General features: G+C 42.1%; 1 protein-coding gene across 1 annotated transcript in view; it reads right to left on the reverse strand.

The window, feature by feature from the left end:
- The window catches only part of FLT4 (fms related receptor tyrosine kinase 4), a 354,573-nt gene that overhangs the window by 6,992 nt on the left and 329,228 nt on the right, over nucleotides 1-18,353 (reverse strand). The window contains exons 24-27 of the mRNA XM_066591022.1: nucleotides 16,938-17,049; nucleotides 10,537-10,636; nucleotides 9,467-9,572; nucleotides 8,194-8,333 (exon numbers count right to left, since the gene is read on the reverse strand). Of these exons, the coding sequence (XP_066447119.1) occupies nucleotides 8,194-8,333; nucleotides 9,467-9,572; nucleotides 10,537-10,636; nucleotides 16,938-17,049 (458 nt within the window). The remainder of the gene's footprint in view (nucleotides 1-8,193; nucleotides 8,334-9,466; nucleotides 9,573-10,536; nucleotides 10,637-16,937; nucleotides 17,050-18,353) is intronic.

Below are 18,353 nucleotides of genomic sequence, written 5' to 3' on the forward strand. Positions count from 1 at the left end.
CTCCACTCTTGCTAAAAGACAAAGGTCCTAAGTGGAGGACGCAATAGTTTGGATCACCAGGACTTCTGCTGTTTTGCTATCTCCTACCAAGTAGTTTGTTGTTTGGCAGTCGCTATGCAACTGTCCCACAGATGATCCATTAGAGTGAGTCAACTCACCTAACTACTGCAGCTCAGTCTCATTTAGCAAGGACTTCTTGATTGGTTAGTCTTTCTTTAAATATCTCTGGCTTCTGCAGTGTGTATGATTATAGCAGAAGCTATGTGCATTTAAATCCAGTATTCCTTGTTTGCTTTAAGTATCATGTTGGTACTCTAGATGTGTTTTTTGTCAGTGTTTTCCTGCTCCTATGCTTATTTCTAGTCTAGTCCTTGCTTCTTCGCTTTATATTTTGCTGTTGCTTTCTCCTGTTGCAGTAGTCTTGTCTTGCTTCTTAGGTCTGCTGTGCTCAGCTTCTTTTCTTGTCCCTAAATATTAGTGCTCTCTTATTGTTTGTCAGGGTCAGTGTTTCAGAAACTGTTTTTGTTAGATATTTTTAAAGAGCTTCTCAGGGACAGCACTGTCTGGTGTTAGGGTCAGCATCAGGGATAGATTAGGCGAATACTTAGGTAAAACTAGAATTAGGGACAGTTATTATCAGTGTGTTATCTGATCACTGTTACCCATTTGCTCAATCAGCTGATACTATCATCATCAAATCGAACCAGTAATCACTTTTGTGTGCATAAAACCTGCTATACTGGTAAAACAATGAAGTATTATACTGTGCAAAACATATTTTGAAAAGGTAATATAAACTTCTCCTGCACCACATGGAAATTCATGGCGAATGGCCCGGTGGGTGGTCCTGATCAATTCTGGGGGTCTGTCCAGACTATTTCTCTTGGCTCAACTAGGCACTGTGCTGTGGGTGATGTAGGGACTGCACATGAGCCAGGATATCCTGGTCCAGTGCATTCTGAGTTCATTTTGCCTTTCTCTGGACAGATTCGTTAGATTGAACTGTGCATGTGCTACTAATCCCCAACATCCTGAATTATGATCAGTGATACTTAGTCACATAGTAACATAGTACGCTAGGCTGAAAAAAGACAAACACCCATCTAGTTTAGCCTGTTTCCATCTCCTCCCCTTGTTGATCCAGAAGAAAGCAAAAAAAAAAAAAAAACACATGAGACAAAAGCCAATTATGGGGAAAAAATTCCTTCACGACTCCATAATGGTAGTCAGAAAAATCCTTGGATCAACATTTGAAAAGTTCCTACCTGACGCCAAGACTGGCAGTCGGAAGATACTCAGATCAACAACCCTTTTCATTATTTAATGTCTATATCCTGTGATGTTGTAGCACTCTAGAAAGATGCCTAGTCCCCTCTTAAACCCCTCTTGATTTTGCCATCACCACGTCCTCCAGCAGAGAGTTCCACAGTCTCACTGCTCTTACAGTAAAGAACCCAGTTCTATGTAAGTGATGGAACCTTTCACTAGACACAACGTGATGCAGCAGCCAAAAAGGCAAACACAATTCTGGGATGTATTAAGTGAAGCATAAAGTCTAGGTCACGTGAGGGAATTATCCCCCCTCTACTCATCCTTAGTCAGACCTCAACTGGAATATTTCTGTCCAGTGCTGGGCACCCCACTTTAAAAAAAGACCTAGACAAACTGGAGCAAGTTCAGAGCAGAGTTATCAAGATGGTGAGCGGTCTGCAAATCATGTCCTATGAGGAATGGATAAAGGATCTGGGAATGTTTGGCTTGCAAAAAAAAGGCTGAGAGAAGACTTAATAGCTATCCACAAATATCTGAAGGGCTGTCACAGTGCAGAGGGATCAGCCCTATTCTCATTTGCACAAGGAAAGCCTAGAAGCAATGGGATGAAGCTGAAAGGGAGGAGACACAAATATTTGAAAAAAACTTTGACAGTGAGGGTGATCAATGAGTGGAACAGGTTACCACCGGAGGTGGTGATTTCTCCTTCAATGGAATCATAGAATGGTAGAGTTGGAAGGGACCTCCAGGGTCATCTGGTGCAACCCCCTGCTCAGTGCAGGATTCACTAAGTCATCCCAGACAGATATTTGTCCAGCCTTTGCTTGAACACTTCCATTGAAGATCTCATATGTCTTTTTTAAAGTGAGGAGCCCGGAACTGGACACAGTATTCCAGATGAGGCCTGACTAAGGGAGAGTAGTGGGGGGATATTACCTCATGTGTATTCTTCTCTTAATACATCCCAGAATTGTGTTTGCCTTTTTGTCTGCTGCAGTAAATTGTTGACTCATGTTCACTCTATGATCTATTAGTATACATAAGTCTTCCTCACATGTGCTGCTGCTAAGCCAATTCCTCCCATTTTGTATGTGCTTTTTTTTTCCTTTTTTGCCCAGATGTAGGGCTTTGCATTTCTCCTTGTTAAATACCATTTTGTTAATCGCCGCCCACTGTTCAAGCTTTTCTAGATCTTTTTGAATACTCTCTCTCTTTTCCCTACTGTTAGCTATCCTCCCTAGCTTTGTATCATCGGCAAATTTGATCAGTTTCCCATCAATTCCTTCCTCCAGATCATTTATAAAAATGTTGAACACTGGGCCTAGGACAGAGCCTTGTGTTATCCCACTTGATACATTCTTGCACTTGGATTTGCAGCCATTTATGACCACTCTTTGAGTATGATCACTCAGCCAGTTCTGAATCCACCTAACAGTTGCCTTGTCAATCCCATATTTGGTCATTTTTAATAAGTATGGTATGAGATACTTTGTCAAATGCTTTACTAAAGTAAAGATATACTATATCAACCACATTTTTCTGATCAACCCAGTTAGTGATTCTGTCATAGAAGGAAATTAGATTTGTCTGGCCGGACTTGTTTGTTACAAACTCATGCTAGCCCTGGTTAATTACTCCATTTTTATCCAAGTATTTGCTTACATGCTGTTTAATAATTCTTAAGTTACCTACATGTTCCCTCACCATCTCTCTGCTTATTGATAGCCTGCATTCTTTTGTTCCCCCAATAGCACATGGAAGATCAGTTGATGTTCCATTTACTTTCTGAGAGAAAACATATACAAAATAGGAATTTAAAAGTTCGGCTTTCTCAACATCATTCTTAACCAATTCACCATTTTCATCCTGTAAGCATTCAATAGCATCTTTGACTTTTCTTTTGCTTCTGACATACTCCCAAAATCCTTTTTTTATTGCTTTTGGCCTCTGCTGCAAGCATCAATTCATTATTAGCTTTAGCTTTTCTGACACAGCCCTACAGTTTCTGCAGACCACATTATATTCTGATTGCCGCCCTTACAGTCTTGTTTAGCCACATTGGTTTCTTTCTATTTGTAGTTCTTTTATTTTTAAGGGTATTAACTGCTCACATGAGGTAATTAAGATGTTTTTAAACTTTTCCCATTTGTCGCCAATACTGTTATTTTTGAGGACATTGTTCCTCAAAAGGAACATTTAATGTTGCCGAGAATAATTCTGAGCTGATCAAATTTTGCTTTACTAAATCCAGTGTTTTTGTTGCTCCCTGATAAAGCTTCTTATTGAATGACAACTGGAAATTAATTATATTGTGGTCACTATTTCCCAAGTGTCACTCAACCTGCATCCCTGTGATTCTGCCTGGTTTGTTGGTTAATAAGTCCAGAGTGGCCCACCCTCTAGTTGGCTCCTGTACAAGTTGGGTAAGGTAGTTATCTTTAATTGTTCTCAAGAACTTATCACCCTTGTGAGATTCGCAGGTTTCATCTTCCCATATTATATCTGCATAATTAAAGTCCCCCATAATAATTACTTCATTGCGATTTGACACCTCTTCTATTTGCCTTAATAATATTTCAGTTTCTTCAGGTTTTTTTTTTTTTGGGTTGTCTGTAGAAAAGCCCTATCAGGATTTTATTAGTTTTCCCTCCCTGTATTTCTACCCATAGAGATTCCATGTCAAGGGATTCACATCACAGTGCCAAAGAGTGGTAGCATTAAGGAATGTAACCTGACCAGGAAAGATGGTCCAGTTATCCTAGCACAGGTGGTCAGGCCCGCCCACCAGACTGCTCGCCGTGAATGTACATGTGAAAAAATTTATACACTTTTTTCATTGTTTTACTAGTATAGCCAGTTTTATTCCCACAAAAGTGATAACAAGATCCCCCTATCTGCTCCATTATTTGACTACCATATCATCAGTTTTTTGCCATCATTTGATTATCATCATCATTCTGTTCCTATCATCGAGTTCCTATTGTGTTTTTGCTATCTAGTAGTGTTTATATGTGATTCATATTATTGCTTGTTTGACAGCCATTATTGTTGAGACATAATTCGGCTTATTGGGTATGTCCTGCGGACACCATTAGTACCTAGAAAGAACGCCTGCTATAGATGAAGTCTAGTTCAGCCGACTTGTGTCAAGCTGGCGTAATTACACCTGCATATAGCATATTTAAAATTTGGTTTTCTAAAGGCAATCTATATTAGAAGAGCTGTGAAGCTTTAAAAGTAAGTTGAAAAGTCCTTAAAGGGGTTCTGACATGAAGAGGAAAAAAAATTACTCACCTTGCCTGGCAGGGCCGATCATCAGTGATGTCCTCTGCATCTTTTTTTTTTTTTTTCTTGCAGCTTCTTAAAGCAGAGCAGGAGCGGTCAAAATGACCGTTTCCGGCTCTGCTCCATCCATGAGCCTCTTCCTAGGTCAGCGGACGGCCCCACGTCACAAGCAGTGCTTGCTGTGGGCGGCCCGTTTGTCTTGGCTCAGCGTCAAGGGCTTCTTTCTTCTGCGCATGCACGCAATCCCGGAGGGGAGGCATATTAGCAGTTTACGCTTAGGTTAAGCAGCGCTGCTGATTAGAGCCACCTGATTGGCTCTTCGGCACCACGTGACTACACAGCGTGCACGCGCATTGCCTTCAGCAGCCGTGCACTACACACTACAGTTAAGCAGACGTGCACTACACTTAAGCAGCACGGGGTTAGGGTTTAGGGTTACGTTTAGGGTTAGGTGTAGGGTTAGTTTTAGTGGTTAGGGTTAGTGTTTAGGGTAATCCTAAACCTAACCCCGTGCTGCTTAAGTGTAGTGTGTAGTGCACGTCTGCTTAACTAGTGTGTAGTGCACGGCTGCTGAAGGCAATGCGCGTGCACGCTGTGTAGTCACGTGGTGCCGAAGAGCCAATCAGGTGGCTCTAATCAGCAGCGCTGCTTAACCTAAGCGTAAACTGCTAATATGCGGAGGGGAGGGGGGGCGCGGCCCGTTCTGACTAACGTCAGAGGGCTCCTTTCCTCTGCGCCTGCGTGCGATGCCGGAGGGAAGGGCGGCCCGTCCTGACTAACGTCAGGGGAATCCCAACAGCTCAGCAGAAATCAGCTGAGGAGAGGCACTGCCGTCAGTCTGCAGCTGCTTATATACAGATTATGGGGCTGATTTAGACTGAGGCAGTTGCACAATGCTGATGGTCTTAAGGGCTTATTCAGATGACCGTATATCGGCTGGGTTTTCACGCCCAGCCGATATACGGTGCCCTCGTCTGCAGGGGGAGGAGGATGGAAGAGCCAGGAGCAGGAATTGAGCTCCCGCCCCCTCTCCACCCCTTGCCATTATTTAAGGTTTTGAAGCGGCCTGGCCGCATGCTTTCCCGCTGCGGCCAGCGATCCTATAGCGGAGAGCGTGGCTGCAGCGGAAGAAGAAAAAAAATTCACATGCTGCAGCTGGCGAATCCAAGCCTCTGCCAGTGCCGCTGCGGATTCGCCATCCCGCATGGCTGGCTAATCCCGGGATCAGCGGCCGCAAGCGGATTTGCCGCGGCGAAATTCAGGACGGAATTTCCGCGGTAAATCCGCCCAGTGTGAACCCAGCCTTAGTGTTGCTGTCGTCATCAATATGGCATTCCTGCAAATACACTGTGTGTGTGTGTGTGTGTGTGTGTGTGTTGAATGGCATGCTACGACGGAGTCATCGTGCATTGGAGGGGGTTTCGAAAGACTTTTTTTAGGGGTTTATGGTGCTTTTTCACGGAACGACCTGTCAGACGCAGTTGCTTGACAGGTCGCCCCAGCGATGCCCATTCCTTTGTAAAGTCCCAGGGAAGGCAGATCGGCAATTTTACTGGTCCGCCTTAGAGATAGAGGTTAGAGATGGAGATTAGCGATAATCTCCATCTCTTAATCTCTATCTCTTAATCTAGAAGCTAGAAATTAGAGATAGAGATTACAGATAGAGAGAGAGATAGAGAGATTAGAGAAAGAGATTACAGATATATATGAGAGAGAGATTGCGGAGAGAGAGGGAGAGAGAGATTGCAGAGAGGGAGAGAGAGATTGCAGAGAGGGAGAGAGAGATTGCAGAGAGGGAGAGAGAGATTGCAGAGGGAGAGAGAGAGATTGCAGAGGGAGAGAGAGAGATTGCAGAGGGGGAGAGAGGGAGAGAGAGATTGCAGAGAGGGAGGGAGAGATTGCAGAGAGGGAGGGAGAGATTGCAGAGAGGGAGGGAGAGATTGCAGAGAGGGAGGGAGGGATTGCAGAGAGGGAGGGATTGCAGAGAGGGAGGGATTGCAGAGAGGGAGAGATTGCAGAGAGGGAGAGATTGCAGAGAGGGAGAGATTGCAGAGAGGGAGGGAGAGATTGCAGAGAGGGAGGGAGAGATTGCAGAGAGGGAGGGAGAGATTGCAAAGAGAGAGGGAGAGATTGCAAAGAGAGAGGGAGAGATTGCAAAGAGAGAGGGAGATTGCAGAGAGAGGGAGAGATTGCAGAGAGAGGGAGAGATTGGAGAGGGAGAGATTGGAGAGGGAGAGATTGGAGAGGGAGAGATTGCAGAGGGAGAGATTGCAGAGAGGGAGGGAGAGATTGCAGAGAGGGAGGGAGAGATTGCAAAGAGGGAGAGAGATTGCAAAGAGGGAGAGAGAGATTGCAAAGAGGGAGAGAGAGATTGCAGAGAGAGAGAGAGAGAGATTGCAGAGAGAGAGAGAGAGATTGCAGAGAGAGAGAGATTGCAGAGAGAGGCAGAGAGATTGCAGAGAGATTGCAGAGAGATTGCAGAGAGAGAGAGATTGCAGAGAGAGAGAGATTGCAGAGGGAGAGAGAGAGAGATTGCAGAGGGAGAGAGAGAGAGATTGCAGAGGGAGAGAGAGAGAGAGATTGCAGAGGGAGAGAGAGAGAGATTGCAGAGGGAGAGAGAGAGAGATTGCAGAGGGAGAGAGAGAGAGAGATTGCAGAGGGAGAGAGAGAGAGATTGCAGAGAGAGAGAGAGAGATTGCAGAGAGAGAGGGAGAGAGAGATTGCAGAGAGGGAGAGAGAGATTGCAGAGAGGGAGAGAGAGATTGCAGAGAGGGAGAGAGAGATTGCAGAGAGGGAGAGAGAGATTGCAGAGAGGGAGAGAGAGATTGCAGAGAGGGAGAGAGAGAATGCAGAGGGAGAGAATGCAGAGGGAGAGAATGCAGAGGACAGCACTGCTATGCCTGCAGTTAGGCTGCCTGCAGACGGGCGGAATTTCCGCGGCGGTATTTCAGCGGAATTTCCGCCCTTGGAAGCTGTCATAGGATTGTGTTAGCAAACGCAATCCTAGGCAGACGGCTGCGGTTTGTCCACGCGAAATGTCACGTGGCAAAAATAAACGGCAGCATGTTCTATTCCTGTGCGGGACTCGCAGAGCATTCACTGTCCGCTGGCTCCACTATGCGCATGCGCCGGTGGCCCGGCAACCGGGACATGAAAGATCGGGAGCTACGGGGCGTGGGTTAGTACGCTCTGCTCTTTGCAGGCACTTGGGTCGGGTCCCGCGGCGAGAATTCTCGCTGCCGGATCCGACCCAGCCGTCTGTAGGCGGCCTTACACTGTGTCTGCTAACAGCAATAGAACTGTCCCCAGCTTCACATTGTTAGCTGCCGCCCACAAGCATCACAAGACTATTTGTGGGCAGGCAGGCTGGCTGTTCTCTCCACGGCAACCCTGGAAAGAGGAAGCTGTGTTCAGTCTCAAAGCCTGCTGGGAGATGACCCCCAGCTGCACAACAACAGCACATGCTGATAAAGGTGAACATTAGGTTTAAGCTAAAGCAAGCCATAAATAGTGGGTTCCCTGTGTCCATTAGGCAGACCAGGGAACAACGGATGTTAAAACATAAAAACCTTATTCGTGTCAGAACCCCTTTAATGAAAGCGGTCTTTTAGGTTATATTGTTATACATTATCTTACCTCACAGCCAAGTTATGACAGTGCAGTCTCATGTCACATTCCTCCTCATCCGAGTTGTTTTGTGGACAGATCGGTGACTGGGACAAGTCCATTTCCTCTAAGCTCTGGGAATCATTGAGGGGGATGTAGTCCTTTCCTTCCTGTAGGTCATATGAGTTTGCAATAATAAAGATGATCCCTATAATTTGTGCAGTATTGGGCTTCAGCAATGAGTAAAAAACAGTTTAGGGATTCAATCACCTGCCTTGGCATCATTGTTTTGCGAATTGTGCAGTATGTCAGTATTTTTACATTTATTTATGATCCAAATTGTCCTAAAGGCCTTTTACAGGACAATAATCAGCTGAAGAACAAGCAAAATGCCCATTGGGTTATTTTATCCCACTGAAGAAATCACTGTTCTTGGCAGCACCACTCCTCGTGCGAGCAAGGAATCTGCTGCCAGGAAATGAATGAAATAGCAATGCAAGGACACGCTTATATATCCCAGGTTGCCGTCACTCGATTGCAGAATAAAAGTTTTGATCTCAACCAGCCGCTCGTGCATTACGTGATCGTTTCACTGAAGTCTGATGCTGTGCTGCCCTGAAAATAATAACTTCCAGGTAGTATTGGAGATACTTTTTCACGGGCCAATATTACTGATAAATGGGCGTTGATCATTGAGATAGGCAACTCGAATAACTGTTTTTTACATAGACCAACATAGGGGAAAAATGATACATAGACCAACATGGGGGATGAATGATAATTTATGCAATCATTCGTCCTGCATTCACTTTGCTGTTTTGGGGTTGGGGGGAGGCAGCCCACTTGCAGTTATGAGTAGTAACACTTTATTAATAAAAAGAGCTCAGATCCCAATCGCCGCTACAACGAACTTCAATACTATGATGCCCTAAAGTAATTATTAATTTTGGCCAGCACAGCGTTGGACTTCAGTGTAGTGGTCATGTAATGGCTGGGGTCGGAACTTTAGTTCCTCAATAAGGTTTTGGTAACATGATGGATATAAGCCCCCCTACATTAGTCATCAGCAGCACATTTCTATTCACACAGGGAGATATGCTGCTGAAGTAAATGTTTTTTTTTTTTCAGCGGCATAGCTGACCTAATTAGTCAACGAACAAACGTTTTTCTCATTCGGCAGCCGTTCATATCTCCTATTTACATGGGGCAATGATTCGGTAAATTTCATGATGATCAGCCCGTGTAAAAGGACATTTAGTGAGTGAATTGATAGTTGTAAGCTACACTATCTAGATCCTTATACCTGCTGTACATTTTCTTGTAGGAGATCCCCCAGAATCTCAACCAGGTCAGTGAATATCGGTCGTTCTTTAGGATCACCATGCCAGCAGCTTAACATGATTCGATAACTGTAATTCAAAATACCCTTTGTTAGTTCACAAAAAAATGGCACTACACCGTGAGACTAGCAACGAACAGAGCAAGCCATTTAAGTCATAAGAGACAAAATATGGTATAAAATGTCCAGGCAATGCTCCTTCAGTACTCAAACTTAAAATCCTAAACTTTCCAATTCAAAGTTTCATAATAATTGACAATTGTAGTCTAGACAGACCTTATATGCCAAGAAAATAATTTAGCCAAGTGAAAGATAGCAGCAAAGATGCACCTTGAAGTTCTTGGACCCAATGCAAAATCTGTAAATGACCCCCAACTGTCCTGTGTCATTTATACTGGTTTTAATATACTGGCTGATTCAAAACCCAAATAGTCTTTATTTTTAATTGTTCTTTAGTTGAATTTCTTGTATGCTTTTAGTCTTTGTTCTGTTGCATCACCTTACGCTGCTTGCGACTTCTTAATAAATATCTTGCCTGTTCAGTACAGAAAAAAAACAATCCATAAAGTGTTTATCTCTGGTTATCACAGAGCTCAGTAGGGTTTTTTTTTTTTCTCCCCAGGAAATGATTGCTGGCTTGTAGTCTAAAAAGTGTCAGCCTTGGATAAATATCAGAAAATGTCTCTGGTGATAAGAAACCTTCCAGGCATGAACGTTACAAAGCAGCAGGCTTGGCATGACAATGGTTTGTAATAACCAGGTTCCTGACCACTGAGGGGGTTCAATGAATGGCTGCCAGGAACACTACAAATACGTGTGTGGAATGTTTTGTAGCTTTCAGTTGTCTTAAATGCTGCCAACTTGATCATTATCAGAAAGAAAATATTTTTGACCCAGTTGAATTCTGAGTTTGAAAAAGCCCTAGAAATGTGAGGGGACTTCCAAATTCTGTTCATGAGAACTGGATGGTTCTTTAGCCTATCATATGACTAAATTATGAGTGTTATTCACTGTCTAAAGGTTTGAGGTCTTACATGTTTGCTGTTGCATATTCTGGTGCCCGCATGCGTGTTCCTTCTTTCAGTCGTTGGCAGAACTCTTCATTAATTTGGACTCCGGGATAAGGGGAGGCACCTGTAATGTAATCAGTACAAATCATCACCTTATGAAATACAGTAGCCTCAAAAAGTGAGAACGCCATCCTACTTGTACAAAGTGCTAACTAGTTTCTGCCATTGGTGTAACTACCAGAAAGATGTGGCACATGGCTGCTTTGGAGCCATGCACTGAATGGCTTTTCCTGCTACTCATGACACTGTCATCGCCAATGGAGGAGGATTATTATGTGGTAGGCCACCCAAACCACTAACCATCTGCATGTCAGTGAAAAGCAGTGTGTGGAAGGCCATCCTCACAAGCACTTGATGGATGGGGACAGGAAAATCACGTGGCGATCCCTTCGGTAGCTCAATGGATCATTTAGCAGTATCTGCCTCTGCCTATTGCATGTCATGTCTGAGCCTCTCAGCTTCTGTTCAACTGCAGCTGACTGCCCACTGCATCTTCCCCTGAGGCTATCCACCATGGTCCTCCTGAGTCTTAAAGAGACAGACACTAGCAGAACAGAACCAAGTTTTCAAAGGATTCTATGTACTAAGCTTGGGTTTGGCATTGTATCCTTGTAGTAAGCCTGGGTTGGTACTGTTGCTATGTAGTGAGTTTGAATCTATTATCATATCGAGGTAAGCCTGGGTCTGGTACTTTATTCATGCAGTAAGCTTGGTTCTGGAACTGTATTTAGTGTATGTACTAAGCGTAGTTCTTTTTTCGTATCTATGTAGCTAGTTTGGATATGGTATTGTATATATGTAGTAAGCTTCATTCTGATAACCAAACTTATTATATAGATATGTTCTGTTACTATATCTATGTAAAAAGCTTGAATCTATTATCACATCTATGTTGTAAGTTTGGGTCTAGTATCTTATTGATACAGTAACTTGGTTCTGTTACAGTATCTACTGTATGTAGTAAGCGTGATTCTGCTATCATATATATATATACATACATACATACATACATACATACATACTTAGTGTTTTTTCCGTTATTTAAAGTTGCCCCACAACAACTCTGTCCTTCCTGGTTGCTGCAGCCAATCACTGGCTATAGAAGGTTAGTGTTGTGGCCAGTGATTGGCTGCAGCAATCACAGGTCCTAGTCAGAAGCAACCAGGAAGTTCAGAGTGCCCGTGGAGCAATTTTAGGTTAAGGGAAAACCCCTTTAAGCTTGGTCTGATATTGTATCTATGTAGTAAGCTTGGTTGAATTATCACATCTATGTAGTAAGCTTGTGTCTGGTACTGTTTCTATGCAGTAAGCTCGCGTTTGGGTACCATATTTATTTAGCAAGCTCAGTTATCCTCTCTTATCTATGTAGTCAGCTTTGGTCTGCTACAGTATCTATATAGTAAGCTTGATGCTGTTAACCCCTTAGTGACGAAGCCTGTTTGCGTCTTTTGGGAAATCTGACATGTGCACTTTAACATAGAATAACTCTGTAAAGGTTTAGCATATTCCAGTGATTCTGACAGTTTTTTCGACATGTTATACTTTATTTAGGTGGTAAAAATAGATCAATAGAATTTGTGTATAATAAAAGTGCCAAAATTGGAAAGATTGTGAAGAAAAATGTTTTCACATTTTTAATTGTAATATCTCAAATATGTGTAAATGTCTGTTTAATTTATTCTGAGCACACATTTAAAAAAAACCTTTTAAGGAACACTTTTTGTTTTCCTGCACCAAGCCAAAATTGCAGAGGCTCATAGGTGTCAGAATGATAGATACCCCCCAGAAATTACCCCATTTTAAAAACTACATCCCTTAATGTATTCACTGAGGGGTGTTATGAGTATTTTGACTCCCACAGAATTATTTCTTCAGGAGTTAATGCAATTTCGAGGAGGAAAAAAAAATCATATTTGTCTACAGTGTACATGCTAATGGGGATTCACACCCCAAAATGGATACCCCGGTTAGTCCTATGTTCAGAAGCATACCCGTTGTTGTCCTAATATTATGTCTGTATGCACAATGGGGCCCAAACTGAAAGGAGCAGCTAGTGGCTTTCAGAACAGATATTTTGCTGGAAGGCCCCATTGCATACTTGTAGAGCCCATGAGAGGCCAAAATGACAGAGAACCCCCACAAATGACCCTATTTTGAAAACTAGACCCCTTAATAAATTCATCTAGATGTGTAATGCGTATTTTGACTTCACAATTTTTGAATGAATATAAGCAAAGCAGAAATAAAAAATTATGATTTTCATTTTTTTGGCAATTGCGTCATTTAAAAAAGTGTTTTTTTTCTACATCCCACATATGAATGATGACTTGCGCTCCAAAATGGATACCCCTGTTTGTCCCGTGTTCAGAAACCTACCCAAAGTGGCCCTAATCGTATATCTGTATGTGCAACTGGGCTCAAACCGAAAGGAGCAGCCAGTGGCTTTCAGAACAGACATTTTGTTTGAAGATGTTTTTGGCTCCATTGCCCACTTGTAGAGCCCATGAGCTGCCAAATGACAGAGAACCCCCACAAATGACCCTATTTTTAAAACTAGACTCCTTAACAAATTCATCTAGAGGTGTACTGCACATTTTTCCCCCCACAGTTTTTGAATGAATCTAAGCAAAGCAGAGGGAAAAAATTACAATTTTCATTTTTTTTGGCAATTTTGTCATTTAAAAAATATATATATATATTTTTTTTTTTACAGCATACATATGAATGAAGACTTGCACCCCAAAATGGATACCCCTGTTTGTCCCATGCTCAGAAATATACCCATTATTGACTTAATCTTATGTCTGGCTGCACAACAGGGCCCAAACTGAAAGGAGCATTGAAGTTCAACTGTTTTTAACTTTTACTTTTTTTAACATTTCACCATTATCCATTGGATAACGGCGATCACGTGACCGGAGACCACTCATCGGGGCCTTCGGCTACCTTTAGTAGCCAGGAGCAAGGAGATTTTTTATTTCCCAGGCCCTCCACAGCTTCTGCGCTTGCATATGCCATTTTGCCAACGGGCGCATATGCCGAAGTTGGGGAAAGGTCCGCGGATAAAGATCCTGTCTGACATCGCCAAAGGACTTAGGTAAGTAATTTCCCCTCCCTTCATGGATCGGATCCGTGACTGGAGGTGAAATTTACTTTTTTTTACAAACTTTCACGTGATTCATTGGATAGCAGCGATCACTTGACCAGGGACCCCATGAAATCCCATGAAATCTGCAGGCTCTTGGCTATGTTTGGTAGCCAGGAACAGGGACATTTTAAATTACCCGGGCAATCTGTAGCTTCTGCGCATGCATCCACGATTTCCGCAACGGGCGCGTATGCAGAAGCCGGGTTATTGTCCGCGGATAAATCCGGGGGCCTTAGGTACATAATTTCATCCTCCCTCAGATATAATCCGTGAGTGGAGGTGAAACTTTTTTTCACACTTATTTTTTTTTACTTTACATCATTGTTATCCATCGGATAACAGTGATCATGTGACCAGGAACTGCATACAGCGGTCCACGGTGATATCTTAAGGAATTTTAAATCTCTCGGGGCGCGAGCCCTTCTGTGCACATGCCCAATGTTTCCGTCGGGCATGCATGCGCAGAAGGCGACGTAAGGTCCTTAACCCGTTGAGTGGCACGCCCGGAAATTTTCCGGGACGAGCTCCACTGCCGATAGTGATATAGCCCGGAAGATTTCCGGGCTATGTATCACTATGGGAGCTGCAGAGCACAATGCCACAAGCTGTGGCATTGTGCTCTGTCTGCACAGACCCACAGAGAACAAAGCAAGGGCTTTGAACAGAAGCAGAAGATATTGCCAATCTGCCGGCAATCTCCTGCTTCTAAGTCTCCTGCTTTGTTTATAGGTTGCCATAGAGACCATCGGCTTGTCAGAAGCAAGCTGATGGTCTCTGTGGCAGGGAGAGCTGGTGCTTAGCTGTCAGAGGACAGCCAGGCACTAGCTCTTACAGCAGAGACCAGAGAAAACCTCTGATCGCTGCTGTGTTAACCCATTACATGCTGCAGTCTATGTGACTGCAGCATGTAAAGGGCTGTCACCATCGGACCCCGAGATGGGGCCCTGTGGAAGTCCCCTAAAGGGACAAAAATAAAAAAAAGTAAAGTAAAAAAATTATAAAAAAACCCTAAAAATAAAGACACTTGTCTCCCTTTACTTTGTAAAAAAAAATTTAAATAAAATTACATATGTGGTATCCCTGCGTCATAATGACCGAGAGAAGGAAGTTAGTACATTATTTAACCCCTTAATGACATGGCCCCCTTCTTCTTTCCCCCATTTCTTTTTTTCCTCCCCCCCCCCCCCCCGTTTAAAAAATCATAACTCCTTTATTTATCCATCGACGTCGCTGTGTGAGGGCTTGTTTTTTGCGGGATTAGTTGTATTTTTTAATGGTGCTATTTAAAGTACCATATAATGTACTGAAAAACTTTTTCAAAATTCTAAGTGAAGTAAAATGAAAAAAAATGACATTCCAACATTTTTCAGTGCGTTTTGTTTCTACGGCGCACAAACTGCAACAAAAATTACATGATAACTTTATTCTATGGGTCAGTATGATTAGTCATACCAAACCTGTATAGTTTTTTTTAACTGTAGCACTTGTATTTTTTCAGACATTTAATTTTTTAAAATTATTTTCTGCTGCATCTTCTGCGCACAATAACTTTTTTTTATTTTTCTGTCGACGTAGTTAAGTGCGGGCTAATTTTTTGCGGGATGTCCTGTAGTTTACGTTGGTACCAATCCGGAATACATACAAATTTTTGTTCGCTTTTTTATTGCATTTTTTCTGGGAAACAGGGTGACTGAAAGTGCATTTGTGGTGTTCTTTATTTTTTTTTTCGGACTACATTCACTGTGCAGGGAAAAAATGTGCTACTTTGATAGATCGGACATTTATGGACGCGGCGATACCAAATTTGTATTTTTCTTTTAGGATTTAGATTTTTTTTTTATTATAGATATGGCAAAAGGAGTAAACTTTTATTCCTTTTTTTTTTTAAAGTGTGACAGTCATGAAAAAGAAAAAAACTATTACAATTTGGTATTGGCATAATCGTACCGGCCTGTAGAATTACTTTAATATATTATTTATACAGTTCAGAGAATGCAGTGAAAAATAAAAATAAAAACACGCCAGAATTACTGATTTTGTTAATCCTGCCACTAGAAAAAATGGAATAAAGTCAATTTTACATGTTCCAAAAAAATAGATAAATGAAGACTAGAGTTCATCCCACAAAAAACAAGGCCTTCTAGAGCGCCAGGATGTGGAAAAATAAAATTAATAGAGCTCTTGGAATGTGGCGATACAAAAGCAAACCTTTAAAAGAAAAATGCTTAAAGTACAAAAATAGCAAAACATAAAAACTGTATAAACTTGGTATCACCAGAATCGTGCTGACTCATAGAATAATGATATCACATTATTTATTCTGCATGTTGAACGCCGTAAAAATGAAATCCAAAAACAATGGCAGAATTTCTTTTTTTTTCCCCCCCCAATCTCCCTACAAATGTTTTTACAAACGTTATGCAATACATTATATATACTAAAAAATGAGGCCATCAAAAAGCACAACTTGTCCCGCAAAAAACAAGCTCTCATATGGCCTGGTCAATGGAAAAATGAAAAAGTTATGGCTCTTGGAACGCGACCTCAAAATTAGTTGAAATTCAATGATTAGACCATTTAAAAAACCTGCCCTGGTGGGTACGACAGGGTGGTAGGAAACCTGCCACTCAAGGGGTTAAAAGAACCATATCGCCGAGGACAGAGGTGAGTATTTTCACCTCCCCTCATAGATCCGATCCATGAGGGGAGGCGAAACTTTAACTTTTTTTACTTTTTAAACTTTTCTGTGATTGCCGTTATCCATTGGATAGCGGGGATCACGGGCCTGGCTACTGGTCACAGCGGTCCCCAGTGACATCTCCTGCTTCCCGGCTACCTTTAGTGATTTTTAAAATTTTCCTTTGGCACGCATGCACAGAAGACGGCTGCAGGTCTTTTTCAGACCAGATCGTTGTGGGACATCACGGAGGACAGGGGTGAGTAGTTTCAACGCCCCTCAAGGATGTGACTTTTTATTAACTTTAATACGATCGGCACTATTCGTTGTTGCAAACTTTCTGGTCAGAATATCTCAGTATATCACATAATCTCTTTTAAATGATATTATAGATTGCAACTGCAACCTAATACCACTACATTTATTTTTCAGCCTAGTTCCACTATAGAAATTACGAAAAGCTATGATGGATAGAACAGTTCAGGCAAAACTGTTCAAATTCAACATCTGAAATAAAACAGTCTCCGTTATTGAACTTACCAAGTGAGAAGATTTCCCATAGCAGCACCCCGAAGGACCAGACATCACTCTGAGTAGTGTAAACCTTATCAAAAATGCTCTCTGGCGCCATCCACTTCAGAGGCAGACGTGCCTGTAAGAAATTATACTACATTAGCATGCTAACAAAGCCTCCTGGAAGGAATATCAAATTCTAGTTCACATCTCCCTTTGATAATTAAGATTTAGCTACGTTTTGCATTTTAGCAGATCGGTCGTCTTTATACGAAACTATTTGTGGAGTAAAAACTTTTGGAATATTCAAATTCCGTCTTGAAAAATGAGTATTGAAGGGCGGGGCTTCCTGATGCCAATCTCATCCAAGCACCATCTGATGTGTTACTAGAGGTTGATGATGGGGTCTATAGACTACATAAGTTTCTGTACATCTCTGTATATTGCCATTATGTGTCTTCCCTTGTCATATTAATCACTATATGGAACATGGAAGAGATTCCCCTAATAACAATACTCCACTCCTCATAATCCCACCAGGACACTGTTCAATCATGGGAACATAATCATCAGTTGATTCATTTTTTTACATTAATTTTTTTTACTATTTTTTTTTCCTATATTTAATGTCCCTTTCAGAGACTTGAACTGAAATGTTATGATTGCTCAGATAATATACTGCAGTATAGAAATACTGCAGTGTATTATCACTAATCTTTTATACTATAAACCACGGCATTCCATTGGCCCTTAACAATTTCATGGCAGTGGGCCAATGACATTACAGAGGGAGCTCCCTCTCTTTATTATCTCCATACATGCTACAATGAACATTGATCATGGGATGTAAGGCGTTAACATCAGAGATGGGTGTTCTCACCAATCCCTGCCAAGTTAGAGTTGGCTCCATTTTATTTATATATATATAAAAAGGTGGACCAACCTTCATATATTGCCAACTCAAAAGACAAAGAAGATCCGCAGCAGGCAAAGAGATGTAAAAATAGTATTCCTTTTATTCCAAATCCATAAAGATAGATGGTACAGGCAGCGACATTTCAACCATTGCTGGTCTTTATCAAGCATGACATCAGCACCATGTGATCAGGGGCGGAGCATGTGTATATATATATATATATATATAATAAAATAAACATCTGTCTGGCTGTAGCTATCTTCACTTTTCAAAGTGCTAATGACCACTTCTCTGTTTGTCCATGTGTGCTGTGCGAGTTACATGCTCCACCCCTGATCATATGGTGCTGATGTCATGCTTGATAAAGACCAGCAATGGTTGAAATGTCGCTGCCTGTACCATCTATCTTTATGGATTTGGAATAAAAGGAATACTATTTTTACATCTCTGCCTGCTGCGGATCTTCTTTGTCTTTTGAGTTGGCAATATATGAAGGTTGGTCCACCTTTGCTGATCGGCTGTGCAGA

The sequence above is a fragment of the Eleutherodactylus coqui genome, chromosome 2 (assembly GCF_035609145.1).
Source record: "Eleutherodactylus coqui strain aEleCoq1 chromosome 2, aEleCoq1.hap1, whole genome shotgun sequence".
NCBI classification, from domain to species: Eukaryota; Metazoa; Chordata; class Amphibia; order Anura; family Eleutherodactylidae; genus Eleutherodactylus; species Eleutherodactylus coqui.